General features: G+C 42.2%; 1 protein-coding gene across 2 annotated transcripts in view; it reads right to left on the bottom strand.

Moving 5' to 3' along the window:
- Positions 1 to 14,759, bottom strand: part of LOC308130274 (plexin-A1-like) — a 137,869-nt gene that overhangs the window by 40,099 nt on the left and 83,011 nt on the right. For both annotated transcript variants that reach the window (XM_080496522.1, XM_080496521.1), the window contains exons 14-15: positions 13,269 to 13,505; positions 7,501 to 7,644 (exon numbers count right to left, since the gene is read on the bottom strand). In XM_080496522.1, the coding sequence (XP_080352648.1) occupies positions 7,501 to 7,644; positions 13,269 to 13,505 (381 nt within the window). The remainder of the gene's footprint in view (positions 1 to 7,500; positions 7,645 to 13,268; positions 13,506 to 14,759) is intronic.

The raw sequence follows: 14,759 nt of genomic DNA on the forward strand, positions 1-14,759 counted from the left end.
AACAGAAGAGAGAGCATATCCACTGGTTTAATTTACATCACAACTGGACCTTTAAGCAATCAATTTAGGTGAAAAAATAAATAAATTAAACATTTATGACTGTGGGCTAAAAACAGAGTAGAATATGTTGCAGAAAGTCTTAATATACACTCATAACACACACATACTGTATATGAACACACACACACACACACAAGTAATCAAACAAAGTAATCATCACCATTTAAATCTCTCCCCAAGGAGCCGTGGTAATTAAGGGAAGTCAAACACATGTAATACTATTTTTTTTTTCCAACCACATTTACATAAGCCCAGAGCATCCCAGACAAAACACACACACACACACACACACACACACACACACACACACACACACACACACACACACACACACACACACACACACACACACACACACACACACACACACACACACACACACACACACACACACACACACACACACACACACACACACACACGGATCCATCGAGTGGTGGAATCCATCAAATCAAGCAATCCACCAGGGGGGTTGATAACCGATTCAAATGAGGTGTGATTATGCACTTTGAAGTTCTTTTAAGTACACTATCATGTTGACACGATCAAAGCCTTATCAAAAAACATGAAGGAGAGTAAGCCCTTATATCAATATCAACGTAGTCAATACCTACAAATCAAATTTGCAATAGTAAAGACAATTAGAGTGGCTCCGCTCAGATTAAGCAGCCAATTAGCTGCCTGTACATGATCGGATTGCGGACGCGTGCTTGCCGAACTGTTCAATGTGAGTAAGAGACTACAGCAAATGATCATCTGCTCGTATTGTGTTTTTTGTGTCGGCCAGTTAGTTAAAGCCGCTGCAGTAGTTTGTTTTGGTGGAAAATACTTTTTTTAAGTTATTTTCAACACCTTCTTGGAGTCTTGCTGCTTGAAAGTATTTGTGCAATTTTCAGTAAGAAAAAGTATTTTTCTTCCTTGTGTGTGGCACTTTAAAATTAGCACCACCTCGCCTGATGTTATGAAATCGAACGAAATGTAATGCGAGTTAACACAGGCGAGAAAATGCATTCAGCATCGACCAGATGAATTATTAAGCCATCATGTATAAATGACCAATGACCGTATATAAATGATACATGATACCATGAACCATCATATAATGTCAAACATGTATCCTCATACAATAAAACTCCATTCATGGGACTTGATTCTACTTGATTTTTCAACCAACTTGTTGGTTTTTTTTTACTATGTAAAAGCAAACAAATAAAATAATATCATTGCAAGAAAAGAAAAAGGTAGGATAGTAATCGTTGTGCCTTTCCTCTTGAAGAGGCAGACACGCACAATGAGACTGAAATATCACATATTTTAACTCCAAGTGGCATATCTTTAGTCCATTTAACGTTGTTCATGGTTATAACTGTATTTTTCTCACTATTAATTTATGAGCGAAGCTTGTGTAAGAAGCTGTTTAGTGTGAATATGAACTAAACAATCAAGGGCTCTAATGGAAAGACTGATTGAACTGTAATAAATTATGTTTCTGTTCTCAAATGCTCTGCAGGTCAACACATCAGAAGCTTTGTAAGACTTATTTCAACATTACATTAAACTTGGTCAGAAAAAAGGAAAGAAATGACCGAAAACAACATGGTCAATCAATGCTCATGGCTGGTCATATCTGCTTAATCATTATTGCAAATCACTTATTTAGCCGACACCTGCAGCCCTACAAGACTTCAGAACGGGTCCCAGTGGAGATAAAACACATTGCATGGCAGCGACAAGTAGTAGAAATGACTTGGGCTGTTCTAAACCACCGGCAGGAGGAGAAAATGCAGAGATTTGGGGGCTGAACGGTCAGAAAAACAAAGGTAAACCTGATCAAATCCGCTGAATATCAATTAGCCGCTTCACTATCTCCTGTCATTGTGCCTGGTGGCTGCTTCCACCAGATTGGAGGGACTATTATTGTTGTTGGAGGCGCCCGTGCTTGGCCTCACGCAGCAAGTCGGAGTGTCTGCAGAGGGGAAGAAAAAGAAAAAAAGATGCCTCGCCACAATAACAACTAAACTCCAAAGAACGACTCGGTGACTGTCACTTTTCGGGCAGCGACTTAACATGTTTCCACATGAAACGGACAGCTAAAGGGCACTCGATTTAAATATTAATGACTCCTTACATGTTTATTTTGGGGCAACGCTTTGTAGATCAGCCGTCTGCTGTGCTGCCACTGCAAAAGTGAGTTTTTTTTATCAGTTTTTTTTTTTCTTTTTTCTTTTTTAAATAAAATGAGAGAGTCTGCCCAAAGCAAATCGGTGCTCATGTTTTTTAACAGTCGGCTTTCAATGCTAAATATATAACCGGAGTGATAGAACAGGGAAATGTGAGACTGTGGTGTTGTTTTCTTGCCCCTCACGTTGCCAGTTGGTGTTTAATACCTAACCTGAGGTCGCCGCTCTATGTAAAACGGTCACCTCGGGGGATGAATCGCATCCTCAGATGACACGAGTTTAGGCAATAATAAGGCGGTGACACATTGTCCCGGCATTTGTCTATTTTTATTCTGCTGACAGACTGAAGGACTGGCAGGGAGGAACTTTACAAGCTGAAGGCCAAAACAACAAACAAGTTTCTTCGAGAACTCAAGGGGTCGGCGCGCAGCTGCCAACACACACATTGGCACTGTACACACACACACACACACACACACACACACACACACACACACACACACACACACACACACACACACACACACACACACACACACACACACACACAAAAAAGCTTGGACACCCATTGGGGTCCGCCCCCCCCCCCCATATGTAGGTCACCCTACTGAGGAAAATATCACTTTGATGCAGCTGTGTCCTCTGTAGCGACGCACGCCATCCGCAAACATAGCCTAATGTAGCCGCACGCGGCAGAAGAGATGGAAACAGACAGCTTGATTTTTAAATTTTTTTTTTTTCTTCTGGGTATTGTCAGATGAAGGTCTAACACCACCACGCCCGCCAACACATCGCGTCGCGGCGATATTCGACGTGACGTTTTGTTCAAAATAGAAAAAAAATAAATAAATAAAAGGAGGGGTGGGGAAATAAGAGAGAAAAATCCCAGGGAGCTCCAGCTCGGAGCTGGCTGGTTCCGTGGAGAGCGATCATATTGAATTACATGGACGCGCTGTCAGCGGCTTTCTAGGTATACTGGCTGTAGCTAGCAGGGACTAAATGTCATAAAGATACAGTGACATGACGTGTGAAAGGACGTCGGTGATTGGTTTAGAAGGAGTAGAAGGAGAAGAAGAAGAGGATGTGGGGGGGTGGGGGGGGGGGGGGGGGGGGGGCATGTTGACGTATTCAGAAAGACATCCACATGTGTGCACGGCGAGCCACCCGGGCGAGGTTTGACCTTCCTCGACGAAGACGCTCGAGGAACCACGCCGACGTTTTTAAAGTCTGGAAAAGTAGACAAACAGCACCACCTCTCCCCTATTTACACCCGTGTTCTTTCTTTAACAAATTAAACATGAGCCGACACATCAAAAGAGTCAGAATACTTGAGATCCTCACCATTTAGGCCAAATTTAAACAACAACAATGGACTCAAAACCTCATTGTTTTAGTTTCACATTCAGAAGTTTATATATTTTTTTGCAACACAACCACACATGTAAATACTCAAAAAGCTCCTTGGCATGCCCACTCAGTAAACTGTCGTTACTTGCTGAATTCCTCCTCCCTAATTTAGCTCACCGTCTGCCCTCACTCAGCTCCACTTCATTTTCTGGTCCCATGAATTAAATTCGTTGAGGTGGAAGGATGCAGAAGCTCATTATTAGACTGGCAATTAGTTGTGAAAGCACGACACAAGCCTCCATTAATCAGCTTTAACTCAACACAATGCACTGCCACGCAAAGTCCTGGAAACTGAAACAGGGATTTTTTTTTTTTTAAAGAGCAATTAAAAGGTGTTTGGTTAAGTTTTGCTGGAGACAACAAAAAGAAGAGACATCCTTGAGGACATCTACGTGATGAAACCGTACCACGAAAACATCTACAGCATTATCAGCCGCATTTCTAATGCTAAGGCCGTTATTCTGAACGGGACTGTTAAAGAAATGCAGTTTTCGGTCTGAAGTAATTTTACAATGTCAACAATAGATTTACATGGTTCAGTACACGTCCCCACGTCTGACATGGTTTCATGAAGGACGGAAACTGAATTGGTGAATTAGCATGACAAGCTATTATGCTACAGGAATTAGCCCAGCAAGACATATGAGGAAAACTAGCATTTATAATAAAATATGTGTGTTGCTTTTTGTGTTGCTAACATCTTCTGTGAATTTAAGTACAGCTGTTTACTTTGCTAAAACTGAGACGCTATGAACAAATTTCTTACTCCGTGTTCCCAACTCAAAACAAAACTATTGGTTAATTTCAATATTATTTTCTTTTTTAGTGTTACTTTTCAAAACCACGACCGTTATCTCTGCAATACATACTTTATGAAACTTTACTTACTAAACTTGTTTACTTTATAAAACAAAGAACACGAGAAATAATGTGCTACTATTTTCTTATTTTCAGGCAAGTAGGATTTTAACGAGAAATACGGAAGAACGCTGTCAAAACATGTGGAACACTTTCACACAGTTGTGTTTTCAGTGACTCAGACTACCGGTGTTGTGTTAACCGATCTATTGAGGCCTATTTCACAATAGATGTGTAACAACAAACAACGTCCAAAGCAAAAAAATTCAATTCTTATTGGAAAAAAAGCAATAACATAATCCCCTCCCGGAGGGGAAAAAAAAAAACATATATAAAAGGCGAGTGTTGTCGTGTGTATTTTCAATGAATGAATTAATGACAACTATCACATCCGATGTGCATATTTTTCACAAGCAAACTGTAGAAAACTTCCAAAAAAATCTATTATAAGTCATTACATGAATGGTAAAATGTAATTATGATAATGGCTTAAATATCTTAAAACACTTATTATAACACAGTTATTCTGGGCTTTATTACATTGATAAAATGCTGATTAAAATCACTGGCAGGTTTGGCATTACCGGCCATTTTTCTATTATTACACATTTTGAAATGAAACCTTTGTGCAGATAAAAAAGACATCAAAACAGTCTCACTCACATAAACTGCAGATGTTTTTATTGACTACAAACATGTTTTCACGAGTGAACTTCTGGAAGCGTTGGCGCAGGAGTGAGATGGAGTCGAGATGAGTGTTGCTTTGATGAGAGGTGAGCGTGTGGGGATTTACCGAGGTCTGAGCACAATATATTCCATGTACTATTAAACGTCCACGACGTCATATTAAAGTGAGGCCAATAAAAAAAAAAAAGGGGGGGGGGGGGAAAGGGAGAGGGCACGGAGGGAGTCTGAAGTGCTGACGCCTGCACAGCTGCTGAGGCGAGCGCGCTCCAGTGCACAGAGAGAAACGCAGTTTTGCATCGGCAGACACCTTTAAAGGTTTCGCCGTGGTCATGTTGAGTGTGTTATGGGAAGGAGCGATTGATTGGCCCGTGAGAAGTGACATTTCAAACACTTAATGGATCCGACATTAGATCTGCTGCGCGGAGTCAACGTGCAGTTGGACATTTAAGTGGATGTGATTGCCGACAAGGTGACATCAAGCTTAAAGACAGAAAAAGAGAAAAAAAACGTCTATTCGTTTTGTGAGTGTAGCTACTTAACCCTCGACATCGTGATGAAGATGTTAAGAATCACGTCAAAATGCAGTTTCAAGAGCAAAGTCAACAATAAGAAATGTGAAACGAGGTGATAAATGACGAGAATAAGTCAAACATGCCAAATTATAAACGTGTAACCCTGTATGAGGAAATGTCGGGGGGGAAAAGTGCCATTTTACAATAATTAAAACCCAAGAGTAACATAGATTATAAGAATAGAATACAGATTGTAAATATATTAAAATGTTTAAAAGTTTAACTGTAAAACAAATAATGTAAATATTTGAAAAAAAGGTTTTTAAAAAGTTCAAATGTTTATTATAAATATTAAAATATGTTTTGAATTGTATTAGAAACAAGAGTGAATGGAAAGATAATAATAATAATAATAATAATAATAATAATAATAATAATAATAATAGTAATAATAATAATAAATGAGAAAAAAAGTATTTTTTCTCAAAAATAAACTTAACCTAATTTTCTTCTTGTTGTTTCGAATATATTGAATATTTAAAATATTTAAAATTAATTCCTGACATCCTGACCTAATATTCTATTTCGTCCGTTTAAACGCATTCAAGGTTTATTAAAGAACGAAAACACTGAGAATGACGTTAAACAAGCTGGAATAAGAACTTCATGTTGAGAATAAATAGTCCCAAAAAAAGACTAAACTCCAAGAATAAAGAGGGAATTTAATTTGCATGATTTCAATATGTTTTATCTTCCTAAATCAATGAATTGAATGAAGATGGATTAAAAGTAGATTAAGATTAAATAAAAGTCTGTACTGTACCCATTATATAGAGGAGTTGCAGAAACTTCTGCTTCCTGATACGGAGCAGCAGTTATCAACAGAGATCAACATTCTAATCCTGTCCAGCAGAGTGCATCCGTTCTCTGTCAGAGGAAATTGTTACAGATGTTTTCCTCTTCATCGACGTCTGCGGTGGACAAACTGAGCAGCTGTTATTGTTTTGTACTTTTATGCCTTCAGATTGAATCCCGCCGTCTTATCAGTCGTCCTACGTTTCCCCCCGCTCTGGAACTCGTCACATCGCAGTAAGGAAAGGCTGTGGACTCTAGCTAAACATCAAAAATCGTTCTGTCGATTTACCGCTAATTAACTGTCATTCACCAGCCTGCCACTAGTCGGAGCTACAGAGCCATCGAACAGCTTCTAAAACTGTGACTGTCAGTGGCTTTCAACCTACGCAACATTTTTTTGAGGGTCAATTTTTAAATGACCTGCAAAAGTTTGAGTGTTTTCTGTATTTTTATAATAATTGAACAATCTCACTATATTTTGATTTAGTTGATCGAGTAATTGCGAGGAACTTTACCAGTGGGAAGTCTTACTGTTGACAAGACACTTCAAATTAAAAGCACTGGACAGTGTCCCAGGTCTCACTTAATTTCCGGTTTATATTTCGAGTGAAAACATACAGTTTTTGCATTTTTTGTTTCAGAAAAGTTTCTCGTTTATGCGACATTTTCAAAATAATGTCTGTTTACATGGAAACGGCAATATCTAAATAATATAACCAAACTGTAAATGCAACAAAATGTTTGTTTTCACATGAAAACGTTGTGCAATCAGGGCTTTATTGTGAATTTCCTGAAGTTTAGGGACCACTGATATAGAACAGGCTCTCTGCACGCCAGAAATAGAAGCAGAGAGTCATGGATCATTTTAGGAGGCGAGAATCTGGAAAGGTGTCGGTGAGCGTGGGAGGAAGAACAAGAGGAGGGAGGAGTCGTGATCTGACCGTGACTTTGTGCTGTCCGGTGAGGTTGGGCCACTCGCATAGCAGCTGGCTCTCGGACAGCGTGAGGACGCAGGGAGTCTCTCCAATCAGCACCGTGTAGTTCAGCCGACTGTTTCCCGGCGCCGCTGGGATCAGGTTGCGACCCTAAACAAAGAGAGAGAGAGACGAGAGATTTGTACAAGCCTTATTCCGAGACAAACCCTGAAAATCATTCCCCCCCCCACTAAAGTATATATGAACTTTTTGTGGTCATGACAATATACCTTGAAGGAAATCACTCCTTTTTCTGTAAGGGATAAGACTGTTCAGTCTTTATACACTTTTAATAACAAATCCCACTGCAAACCATCCATCCATCTTCTTAAAGTGCTCAGTCCTCACCCACAATGCTGGAAATAAGAAAGGCATTTCCCTGGTTTCCCCAACAAATACATGCATCTTGAGTATGTCAAATATATAGAATACTTAAAAATCCCAAAAAGTCCATTTCTGCAGCGGCTGGCTAATGCAGCGTTTCATAGATGCTGCTTGAACAGGAGTAAATGATCGGCGCTCGACTGTCTTTTAGCTGCAGGACTTGGAGATGACTCTGCTTTCAGCGCTCAGGTGGCTGTGACTCCAGCTTGGACCGGGGTAGCGGTGAGCGCTCTCGCCTCAGGTCCACTCCAAACTGTGATTTTAACATTTTTAGAAGTTCCCAGCTGGCGACACCGTACGACAAGAACCCGATAAACTTGAGGCCAGGACATGAGGTTGACTGGGTGCACATTGCACGACGCTGTGTGTCAAGTGGACGATGAAAGCAGGAGCTGAATCGCAGCAATGATGTAAGTAAGTTGATGTGAATGTGCAAGAAGAGAACGTCATAAGCGCGTGCCATCCATCCACGAATAAGAAACTACCAAAGCAGGATTGCAGCCTTTGTTCTTGTAGCGTTTCTTCGTTTGGAGCGAAATCCTTCTTCGTTTCCATCCCACATACTTTCTTTGACACGTTTTTTTGTGTGCTGCAAAGCATCTATTTGTGTTTCGTGCCAGAGTTGCGCTGACCAGTACATTTCACACTGCGCTTCTCTTGGTTAGCTAGTTAGCTGATGCAGCAGCAGTTACCCAAATCTCTGACACTGTCAGAATTTTAGCGCAGGGTTGACTTTGGTCGCAAGACAACGGCCGTCCTCGAACCTGCGCGACGTAGAACCACAGACCAAAGTAATCACCGTGATTCTCCCTGTTGTGGAGTCGGCGTGTTCCTGAGCGCTTTCTGGACGTACTTCGACTTCCTCAGACGGTCCAACGGGACGTTTGTCAGATTAAATCCTAACTTGAGATGACCGTTAGCTGCGAGGTTATGAGTGTGGGAGACCATGTGCCTCTCTGTGTGACGTCACCGCGATGTTCGGGGTGTACAATGTCTTTGTGCAGGAGTCGTCTGGGATTGATCCTCGCTGCTTGAAACCTAAAGACTGATGAAAACTAATCAGACCTCACTCCTCCCTCACTTCCTTCGCAAGTCTCTTGGATTATTCAAACAATGATTGATGTTTTTTTTTTTTTTTTTTTTTTAGCTGCAACACATTCCAGATGTTGGTCTTTTAATATGACTTTACTGAGAAGGACAGTGAAGAAAAGCTTTTACTGAAGTCACTTGGTGTCGTCGTCCGGGATCAAATGACCAATCAGTGAGTCTCCTGCAGTCATGAAGGCATCGCACAACTCCCCATCAGCTTGGGTCACGTTTCACACTTATCAACGACTGCAGATGTTTGACGACTTGAGCAGACGACACACACAAAATGAGCCATTTACAAACCTTTTAACGACACAAATTCAACACGAGAACATCTGCATCTGGTGTATGAACTCTGCTCGGCGTCTTTTACAGACTGGCGCAACGGGTGAGCACACACGTGCACACGTACGAGTTGTGTGTGTGCACGTGTGCCGTGTGCATTTTGGCTGTAGTTTGGTGCGTTTAGCTGGACGACATGAACTGTGCATGTAAAGTCGCACAGTGTCAACATATGTGAGTTTGTACAATCATACACGCACGCACACACAACTACACGCATCCCGTCTGCTCCAGACTGTGAGTTCAGTTTAGTGGACAGAAGTCAGAACAGAAGTATGTAAATTGTAATATTTGTCGATTTCGCTTCCAGTCTTTTAATTTCAATGCCGTGTCTGATTACATGCACGCACACACACACACACACACACACACACACACACACACACACACACACACACACACACACACACACACACACACACACACACAGACACACACACACACACACACACACACACGGTTTGCCTGTTAAAGGGGGGGGGGGGGGGGGGGTTAGTGGTGTGAAAAGAATGAATCCCAGTAACGGGAGGAAAACAAAAAAGCAACGGGGGAGAGATGAATGCAAAGAAAACAAGACAGATAGGAAATGTGGCATGAAAACATCAGGAGGAGGGAAGAAAGGATTCTGAGAGGTCGTAAAGGAAAAAGAGCACTTCAGGTGGAGAGAGAGGGGAAGGGAAAAGGAGTGGGGCTGACGAGGGAGTGAGACCGACGGAGAACAGGATGGAGTGAGAAGGAGAAGGAAGAAGGGAGGGAGGGAGGGAGGGAGGGGGGGGGGGGGGGGGGAGGGGGGATACTGTGAGCTGCCGTGCGTCCCGCTGAATGAACAGTGGGACACAGAGGCAGACTCCGTTTTCCAATCCCATCGTCTCTGCAGGCTGCCACCCGAGCCCGCTCTGCAACCCTGTAAACATGCATCCCATCACACACACACACACACACACACACACACACACACACACACACACACACACACACACACACACACACACACACACACACACACACACACACACACACACACACACACACACACACACACACACACACACACACACACACACCGAGATGTTGCCACACATAAACACAACAGGCAGGCAGTGTCACGCAGGGACACGTTTTCAAAAACACACATGGGGAAGTGAAGAGGTCCTGAAACATGAAGATTTTTATTCATTATCTCTCTCTCTCTCTCTCTCTCTCTCTCTCTCTCTCTCTCTCTCTCTCTCAAATCGTTCTTTCACCACTATCTTCACTCTCTTTCGCTCCCGACTCCATTTCTCGATCGTAGGACGACTCGTCCACAGATGAGATTTCAGAATAAATCCTGCACAATGTCATTTTACATATTTCAAATTGATATCTCATATACGTTTCATATATCTGGTATATGTCCATATATGTATGTAGTATAGTATCATAAGGCTGTGTTTCTCGCGGAGAATGATCGGCTGAGCTTCCGACACGTTAACGGGCACCTGAATGCATCGCTCAAAGCCGTCATCTATGGAGCGGCGTTTTAACTTTACGCCTTATTTGTTTTGAGAAATACATTTCTGAAAACTGTATTTCTGAAGACCGCATCTCTGTTGAGTTTGCGCTCTTGGCGGCTGCCAGTGCTTATTTTTTTGTGTCAAATACACTTAATGTCTTGTGTTTTTGTGTCAGACACACTTAACAATCCTGCCAAATGTGTCAAATATATTTCAGAAATAGTCGTGGACGACTGGTCTCCACTTCTCTCCAACTCTCCCTCGCCCCACTCTCATCTTTACTGTTCTCTCTCACTTTCTTTTTCTCTCTCTTTCTAATTCCCCTTACAGGACTCACTCACTCACTCACTCACTCACTCACTCACTCACTCACTCCTTCACTCACTCACTCCTTCACTCACTGACTCCTTCACTCACTGTTTTCAGTGTTTCTGCCATGTTTCTGAAACGAAAATGCAAAAAAAACCCGATGCATTTTCACTTTCAACGTTGGGCTGAGGTCTGTTCCTTCACTTCTCTCACTTCATCCGCCGCCTTTCTCCAGTCACTCCAACGCTCTCTCTCTCTCTCTCTCTCTCTCTCTCTCATTACCACACCTCAATAAAAACATGCCTGACACTACAGATGAGAAATTAATTGCGTGGCGGGGGCAGCATCTGAGAAGCACGTCCCATCTCGCCAAATTGCTTCTTCTTCTTTTTTTTTTTTTTCCGGGTGTAATCATCAGCAGGTTCCAGTGTGTTGAGGGCCAGTTTTCACTGACAAGCCAAGCAAGAGATCTGGCAATTACTCTTTGCTAATAAATTATCATTTGAAAATACAAATTACCAAACGGTTACGCCGCTTCTCAAAGCCTTCGCGGGGAATAAGTGGCCTTGGCGATAACGCCAGAGATAGTCGAGGAGCAGCGATTCGATGCAAATGTCACGCATCAGTTCGCCATTGATCTGAAGTAAATGAATTTCATATTGTCTCTTTATTGAGTGGAGTGCACTCTCCATAAAGCTTGTTTCCACTTTCTAACCCACATGATTAGGTTTCTAATGCACGCAGTTGAAAAAAAATGTTGTTAACCCCCTTCAGTTATTTCCAGACACTAATCCTGCAGGTTATTTCTGTTAATTCTGATATTAGTAATACCGTGTACATATATATTTAGTTGGCCAGAGACAGCCCCATTAATTCCCCCTCAGTCACTCTTTGGCTAAACATTTCAGGTGAGCTCAGCCAGATAATACAATGACACATACAGGCGGCTTAGGAATTGCCAATTAATTTCACATACTTATGTCCAATCACCAGTAATGAAAACGAAAACCAATATAAATCCAAATCTCCCGGCCCGGAAGGCCCGCACGCTTCCACGCTGCCCTTCCAGCACTAGAAATTAATTACACAAATTGAAAGGACTGTTATTTAAGAGGGCTTCAGGCTGCAGAGGACGGCAGTCAAAGAAGTAGCTGCTGGTTACTGAAGGACAGAAATTGGCCTTGGAAGGTGTGGACGTTTGCTTTCAGCTTTCAATTATGAATTTGTGAAGGTGTGTGTGTGTGTGTGTGTGTGTGTGAGGTGTTTGCTTCACTCCCGTGAAAGACCTTGCAAACACATTCGACAGTGGTCTAAAAAAAAAAAAGATGAGCCTGCGAGGGGCGTGTTGGTGTGTATGGGCTTCGCAATTATTAATACGACATTGGTTCAATATGTTTGGAAGTTTTCTAGAAATCCTTGGACGTTGAAAACATCGACGATCTGCGAGGCAACATTTGTTCACAACACCGAGCTGGAAGAAAACTTTCTTTCTACATTTGCAGTGATTGATACCTCCAAACTACCATTTCTAAAACTTGTTGGAGTAATTGAGCACGCTAAAGGTTTTCATTAATACAACTCATATGTAGTAAGTGAAACAACCATGGCTGCCAAACCCTGACGGACAAACGCTCCAGTGGCTGTTAGCAAATAACTTTTTTTTATGAACCCCAATCAATCTTTCAAAGGCTTGGGAGTTGAAACTATGTGTGAATATAAGAATGAAGAAGAAACACAAAGCAGCCGGTAACCGAGATAGGTCACATGTTTTTTTGGAATGTCCCAAGATCAGCATATAAATTTGTGAAAAGCATCCAGATACTACAGTACTACTACACATGCGAATAGTAATTGTCCGTTAGGAATGATGGGTGACTCTTAATTGACTTTGTCCATATGGACAAAGTCATCAAAGTCACCATTGTTCTTTCTGTGTTGGAGTCGATAGCCACATACACAGAATCAGAAACTATCTGAATTAAATGCTTGAATCTCATCATGACTGAAGCCTCCCAGATAAATAACAGAACCAGTAAAACTTTCAGATCAAAAAAAAAGAAAATCTCTCATTGAAAAGGGAAAATTGACTGTGAAAAACCCCCAGTGAGTCTTTCTGACCTTCAGGATGAGCGGCGAGGTGGGCTTGAGCTCCAGCACCCCGGAGGGACTCAGGGGTTCAAACACGGGGTCGGGGTAGTAGCTGAAGGTCTCGTTGACCACCACCAGGGCGTTGACGTTGTCCATGTAGAAGCCGATCTCGTCGGGCCCGGTGCCGGTCTCGGAGAAGCCCAGCTCGGAGTCGGCCACCGACGGAGCCAAGCACACCATGACGGAGTTGTTGTACACCGTGCAGTTCTGGAAAGTGGGAAAAAAAAGAAGAAGATCAGAATGAGGAGAAACGATTTAATGAAATATTGTACTGGGAATAAGCAAATTCATTTTTAAACACCACTCTAAACACTTGAATAGTAATGTTATTATAACTCTATTTGCATGATGGTTAGGTACTGAGTAGAACCGGCAGCAGACGCCTCTTTTAGAAATACTAAGAATAACCTGCGGGCTATAATTTCTTCTAAAATGGATCTGTTGGGTATAATAACCCATTCCGTTTTGTAAGTCAATGCACTGTGAAACTACGCTGCTGTTAGACCTATTGGAAATGTAAATTGTTTGCAAATTTATGATCAACTGTTAATAATGGGCAGCGTGCCCCGCGCCTTTGCTTGTACCTGCGAGTATTTACATCATTGCTTGGGAGAATACATGAATACATGATGTCATGGCCGTGTTTGCATCAATTTGCAAGACCGCTCCGAGGACCGCCGCAGCCTTTCAGACAGTAAATTGCTAATGTGAATTTCTGCATTCGGTGGAAAAAGTGCCGTATTGGTTATGACTGTGATTTGGACTGGGCTTCATTCGTGTTCGACCCACTCCCACCCAAAAAAACAAAGAACGCAAGGTCCAAGACGTGAAGCTAATCGTTATCTTGCGTTGGGGTGAAACCGGAGCTGTCTGGAAGGTCAGAAAATCTAAGTGCAATTTGTGGTAAATGGCAAAACATCGGCAATGTCCTTCAAGTGCAAAGTAGCTGTTTGATAAAGGGCTGTGTGGGATGCACCGCGGAGGCTGTTTGCCTCAATAAATGACAGCTTTATCTGCAGGTTGAAGTGCCTGAGTGTTGTTTGAAGTTCAGCTCTTAACCATGACTACTAAAGAGCCTCAACTCAAAGTGACAATCACCAAAGTGCCTGGTGAACATCGTCCATGGAACCAATGAAACGCTGCAACTCTTCAAAAGGGAACTCCAGTGTTTGGGTTTTTTTCTTCTTCTTCTTTTTATCCACCTAAAATATTGTCTCCCTCCTTTTCCCACAGTCTCTCGTGAGACTTTTTTTTTTTTTTTTTTTAACGGTGCAGTGACACAAACACTCATGTGGTGCGCTGACATTTGAAATGCTATATGGCCCGAGGTCGCGTTGGATGTCTGAAGCTGTAGCCGGAACAAGAGGAGACGTGAGCAACTCTCCCAGACAGACTGTCTGCCACCTCCGACACTACATAGGAGTGGCTGTTCGGAGAGGTGCCGCCGTAACATCCAGAAGT

Source organism: Blennius ocellaris (assembly GCF_963422515.1).
Source record: "Blennius ocellaris genome assembly, chromosome: 5".
Classification (NCBI taxonomy): domain Eukaryota; kingdom Metazoa; phylum Chordata; class Actinopteri; order Blenniiformes; family Blenniidae; genus Blennius; species Blennius ocellaris.